Below are 6206 nucleotides of genomic sequence, written 5' to 3' on the forward strand. Positions count from 1 at the left end.
AAAAAAGAGGTGAGAAGGGCACTGAGGAGGTGGAGAGAAGGGGAGGGGGATAGACAGTGGTACAAAAAGGAAAGGTTAGAGTATAGAAAGCTGATTGAGAGGAAGAAGGAGGAGAATGAGAAGTGGGAAAAAGGGTTGAGGGAGATAAAAACGGAAAACCAGGTGTGGGAAATGGTAGGTAAGACTAGGAGGAGAAAAAGAGTGAATGAGGAGATTAAAATGGAGGAATGGAATAAATATTTTAGGGACTTGTTGGGGGGAGTAAATGGGAGAGTAAGGAGAGGCGCGGAAAGGGGAAGGGGAGGAGACCAGGAGGAAGGGCTAACACGCGAAGAGATAAAAAGAGTACTATCGGGAATGAAGGATAGAAAAGCAGCAGGGGCGGATGGGATTCCGGTTGAAGTGTGGAAATACGGGGGGGGGAGAAAATGGAGCGATGGGTTTGAAAAATATGTGACAGGATCTGGAGGGGCGAAGGATGGATTGAGGAGTGGAATGATGGGGTGATCATCCTGATCGTGAAAAAGGGGGATAAGAGGAGTGTCGCTGACGTCGTCGCTGCACAAAGTGTATGCGACGGTGCTAGCGAACAGGTTGAAGGTAGAGGTAGAAGAAAAAGGGTTGATTCCACAGAACCAAACGGGGTTCCGAAAGGGTTTAGGGACAATTGATAACGTCTACGTACTAAACTATCTGATAAACAGGCAGGTCAGCAAGCCGGGAGGTAAAATGGTCGCGCTCTTTGTGGATCTAAGAGCCGCGTTCGATTGTGTGGACAGAGGGATATTAGCAAAGACAATGAGGGATAGAGGGGTTAGAGAAGGGCTGGTGATAAGATGTGAAAGGATGCTCAGGGAAACAAGGAACCGCGTGAGAATAGGAGAAAATCTCGGAGAGTGTTTCTGGACGGAAAGGGGGTGAGACAGGGGTGTCCCCTGAGTCCGACCTTATTCAACCTGTTAACGGCGGACCTGGAGCAAGTGATGAGAAAGGGTGGATGGGGGGGAGAGTGAAACTGGGGGAAGAAAAGGTTTACTCCTTGTCGTATGCAGACGATACGGTACTGTTGGCGGAGGAGGAGGACGACATGAGAAGCATTCTGGTTAGGTTGGAGAGATACTTGGATGGAAAAGGTTTGGAACTTAATGTGAGCAAGACGAGGATAATGAGGTTCAGGAAAGGGGGGGAGGAAAAGGAAAGTGACTTGGAGATGGAAAGGAAAGGCAATAGAAGAGGTAAAAGAATTCTCCTACTTGGGCTACGTAGTGCAAGGCAATGGAGGGCAGGGGGCACAAGTGAGGGAAAGGTTAAGGAAAGGAGCAGCAATAATGGGAAAAGTGGGAAAAGAAGGTTTAAGGGGGACTGGGGTAGACTGTGCTGGTTATTTGACATGCTGGTATGGTCGGTGATAGGTTATAGGGTGGAAATATGGGGATGGAAGGAGAGGGAAGCACTGGAAAGACTACAAGAAAGATTCCTAAAATGGGTGATGGGGGTAAATTGGGGGACTCCAAGGTACATGGTAAGAGAAGAAATACAGAGAGGAAAGTTAAGGGAAAGGGCGGGAATAAGGGCAATAGGGTTTGAAAAAAGGTTGGAGGAAGGAAGGGGAAGCGAGCTAGTAAAGAAGTGTTGAGAGGAAGTGAAAGCAAGAAGTAGAAGAAAGAAAAGTATATCAGAATGGGAGGAGGAAAGAAGGGGATTCTTTGGGATGAAAAAAGTGGGAGGAGACGGAGGGGATATAGTGGGGAGTAATATGGAAGGAGTAATATGATTAAGAGAAAGAGAGAGATGCAGAGGGAAGAAAGATGGGAGAGAATAATGAAGACGAAGGGTAATAGGGAGTATAAATGGATTAAGGGGGAGGGAATTCCGGGGTATTTAAAGAAAGGGTGGGGAGAGAGTAGGTGGAAAAGGGCAAGATTTAGGTTAGGGGACGGGATGAGGGGAAGCAGACACTGGGAGGAGGATGAGCGTAAGAGATGCAGGATGTGTAAACAAATGAATGAAACGTGGGAGCATGTGTGGGAAGAATGTGTGAGCTGGGGGAATGGGAAGGGATGGCAGGAGATGAGGGGGATTGTGCTGGGTGAGGATGGGGAGGGAGAAGAATGGCTGAGGAGGTTAGATGTATGGAGGGGAGGGAATGGGCACGAGGAGAGGGTGGGGGGGGGAGGAATGTGTGGAGGAAGATTTAAATGAGTGAGTGGAAGAAGGGATGATTGAAGAGGACTCAAAAGAAACACCGGAAGCGGAGGTCCCGATAGGTTAGATAGGACTGCGGCGTGTGTGTGTGTACTCGTAAATAGTAGAAGAGATAGGATAGATATAAGTATAGATTGCGGCGTCCTAGTTTGTAGTTAAGTAAGATAGTCGGTAAGGAATAATTGTACGGATTTGTACGGAGATGTAACCCTAAGGGGAGGCAATAAAATTATCTATCTATCTATCTATCTAATATTAATAATTATGTTTTATGACATTAATTACATATTGTTGGTTTAGTATTTATAAAAAAGGGGGAGAAGGGAAGTTGCAATGAGATATAACGAGAAGCAATGAGAGAGGGAAAAAAATGCATATTGCATTAATAATAATATAGCTTAAAATTTTTGCTATTTTTGCTATGTTAATAATATGCTACCTAATTTTTAGTGTCTATCATATTAGTGTTAACCAGAAAATTATGTAATTTTCTTATTTTTAATAAAATTTTTATTTTTTCTTCTATTTTCTGATTCGTCTCATAAGCTGAAGTATAGCAAGCTACGGACACGAAAATAAGTGTGATTATAATAAGGATGATGACATGCGTAAATTTTACCAATAAATTTTTCTATTTTTAGGAAAATAACTGAAAAATTTTAAGTAAACAAATGCAAAAAATATTATTATTTTCTTGGCTTTTAGAACTACAAATAATAATAACAGTAGTATATAGAAAGTACATGAAAAGTAAAATACAACAAACTTTTGAAGAGTTTTAGAAAATTTTTCTTTCTTTTCATACTTCTTTATTCAATATTTTATTATAATATAATTATATAACAATTTAGAAAAAATTATATTTAGAGATTGTATTGAGTTGCAAGAAAGTACCCGTTACTGTTGCAAATAAAAATACAAAAACTCATACCAATAAGAGTACCAAAGTAAACAAATCAGTTAGCATTACTAATGGCAAGTCCTTAGAATGAATACTTATATAAACACATTATATTTATCTCTATTTTGTTTGATGTAATATATTAGAGGAAAAGGAGATAATATGGTACCCATTTTCACTTTTTCTTATTATATTTTTATTTTATTTACTTTTTTTAATATAATGTCTACAGTAGACTTAATAAAAATTATATCTTTGATCAAGTATCCTATACAATAATTTCTTTCCGAGTTATACTGCTTGTAGGGTTACCAAAAAAAGTTGTCCGTTTCATAATACTTTTTTTAAAACGCTAAAACTTTGTAAAAAGAATTGTAAAAAATTGTTAAAAATATTGATTTGTTCGGAAATTAATAAGCTTAAAAGCTCATACATTTTTGTGCTAAGCAGTCGATTTCCCTGAACAATACAATAGTTTAAAGAAAAAAATTTTTTTCCTCTTTTTCAATGCCTGTTTTTAATGTCCGCCACTTTGTAAAAATTGTTCGTAATCAAATTTTGATTTTTTTGGCTATCAAGAAAAATGTTTACGCTTTAATTTGAGCCCTGTTACATCTCAATCCAATACTTTTTTGTAGAGTTATCGCTATTTGAAAACATAAAAAAATTGTGATAAAATTTGGTGGCCCGTTTTTTGCGGATGAGTGTATATGCTATATCATTGATAACAATTGTATCAATTCCAACATATTTACTATTATTATTATTATGAAATAAAAAATATTTACACAAATAAAAGTGCTTTTACTCGTTTATTTAAAAAATTTTAGAAGTGTTGATATTGAGATAAATGTAAACGATATAAAACATTTTTATTAGAATCAACTCAACATTTAATTTTAGCATCTCAAATAAGAAGTAAGAATATTATAAAAATAAATAAAAATATCAAAAATACTAATATGAAATACGTAATTTACGTATTTGATACATATCAGATATGTATTGCGTTAAAATGAAGCATTCGAGATTCGACGAGTGTCGCTACGATCCGCCATTTCTATTCCTTTCGACTCCGCCTCTCGACTTGCGTTGCCTAGTTACAATGCGGCGCGATGGCTAGTAGCAAAGATGCTTGAGCGTAAAAATGGCGTACCGTAGGAATACCTACGTCTCGAGCGCCCCACGCTGATAAAAATCGATGCAATTTTACAAAGGAAATTTACTTATTTTTTGGTAAATTTGTAGTTTTTTACTTAAAATGTGCATATCTCTAATTTCAATGAAAAATACTAAAATATTATGAAACATTTATTAAATTTAGTATAATTACAGATTTTTTAATAAATTTACTTCTTGTATTGCTAAGTTTACTCATAATATTACATGTTTACTCATAATAGTACGTGTTTAACTTCTGTATAGTTCACTTCTGTATAGTTAATTTATAGTCTGATGTGGGATTTTATTGTCGATATTGTGATATCACGGTATTTTAGTAAACCTATTTTTGCATGCGCTATCTAAGTGACGACGTCGCACGTCATGAAGTGTTTTAGTGCAGAGCGAGAAAGACGTGTGTATGATGTTACCATGTATCTATATTTCATTTAATCTAATAAATTTCGAACCATCCGTTATTCGCGTCACATCTCTTATATCGCGTTGTGCCTTGCGTGCAGCATCGCCATCTCTCGGGTCCAGCGGCCTTTTCTGCGATTTTCGTTTTTCATCATCGTCTTGTCGCCAAGCGCGAGCGAGTGTGTGAAGTTAGCCACCCTTTTTTTGAAAATTACTATTTTTAAAATTGTTCCATATTGTTCTAACTTTGTTCCACATTGTTCCAAAGCGATATTATTTTATTCCTAATAGTACTCTAATAAAACAAAAAAAAACTGTTTTTTTAGCTGACCCCCCTTTTTTTGAAAACTACTATTTGAAAATTGTTTCAGGTTGTTCTAGTTGTTCCAAACATTGTTCCAAAAGAACAATTCTACAAGTGATATAAAAGTCGCCAAAAAAAATTTTTTTTTTACTAGCCCCCCCCTTTTTTTGAAAATTACTATTTTGAAAGTTGTTCCAGGTTGTTCTAGTTATTCCAAATATTGTTTCAAAAGAACATTTCTATAAGTCAAACAGAAATCGAGGAAAAAAAAAAATTTGTGACAAATTCCTGGACGAAGAGTAAACATATCTTTTCTTATTCTAATGGGGATTTTTTTATTCTAAATAGTTTTAGGTCTGTGAAACACAGTTCTGCAATATGAATCTTGCATCACAATCAGTTCTCTTATAATGTTATAAAATTCAATTTCTTTATCTTGAAACTCAGGCATTTTAGAAGGATCAACTACAGTACACCTTCAGTCACTGCTTCAGTCACTGAATAAAACTCTACCTAGTTCTTGTCCGTATGTAATATTGTTACAATGAGTATTCAATAATACTCGTGTGGAAATCTCCCTATCTTTACCACATTTATTGTTGGATTCCGATGCGATTTCCACAAGAAAAAAAAAACTAAAAGGATGAACTTTGGAATTCTGACTTATTCTTCTAATTTAGAATCTGATTTTGATAAATTGTAAGAAAAATGTAAAAATGTCTAAAGTTTCTCATTAGAAAATCATACTTTTGCACACGATAGTAAATGTCTAGTTATTCTACTCGGATTCTAATAGATAATTCCTAGATTCATACTCGGCGTTGCAATCGCGTATAAAAACGGGAAAATGTAGGAAATACCTGTAGGAATCTAAATGTAAAACCTAATTTTGGCAATTGTCAATAAATAAGAAACTAACCTGAAAATAATTATAATTTTCAATCTATTAATCAATTGGATTTATATTACGTCGTATTTGCCTTCCATTTTTTTCGTACAATGTTTAGTGAAACAGATAAGACAAAAGCTCGAGAAAAGAAAAGACAATATAGACATTTGAAAAAAGAAATACAGCAGGAAATTCAACAAGCACGTGTAAATAGTAAGTAAATAATATATGTATAAATATATTTTACAATATTAATAAATGTAATTTTATTTTAAAACTTGTAGTTAGACTTGTAGAAAGTTTATTACTTCTATAGTTTAATATCT

General features: G+C 35.7%; 1 protein-coding gene across 1 annotated transcript; it reads left to right on the forward strand.

The window, feature by feature from the left end:
• Positions 1-997: 997 nt before the first annotated feature.
• LOC120357339 lies at positions 998-1636 on the forward strand. Its single transcript, XM_039447507.1, has one exon. It carries the CDS (start codon positions 998-1000, stop codon positions 1634-1636), a length of 639 nt encoding a protein of 212 aa, XP_039303441.1.
• The last annotated feature ends 4570 nt before the right edge of the window (positions 1637-6206 follow it).

The sequence above is a fragment of the Solenopsis invicta genome, chromosome 3 (assembly GCF_016802725.1).
Source record: "Solenopsis invicta isolate M01_SB chromosome 3, UNIL_Sinv_3.0, whole genome shotgun sequence".
Classification (NCBI taxonomy): domain Eukaryota; kingdom Metazoa; phylum Arthropoda; class Insecta; order Hymenoptera; family Formicidae; genus Solenopsis; species Solenopsis invicta.

Coding starts and splice junctions, on each gene's coding strand:
- LOC120357339 (XM_039447507.1), top strand. CDS start 998: ATGGGGGGGAGAGTGAAACTGGGGGAAGAAAAGGTTTACTCCTTGTCG.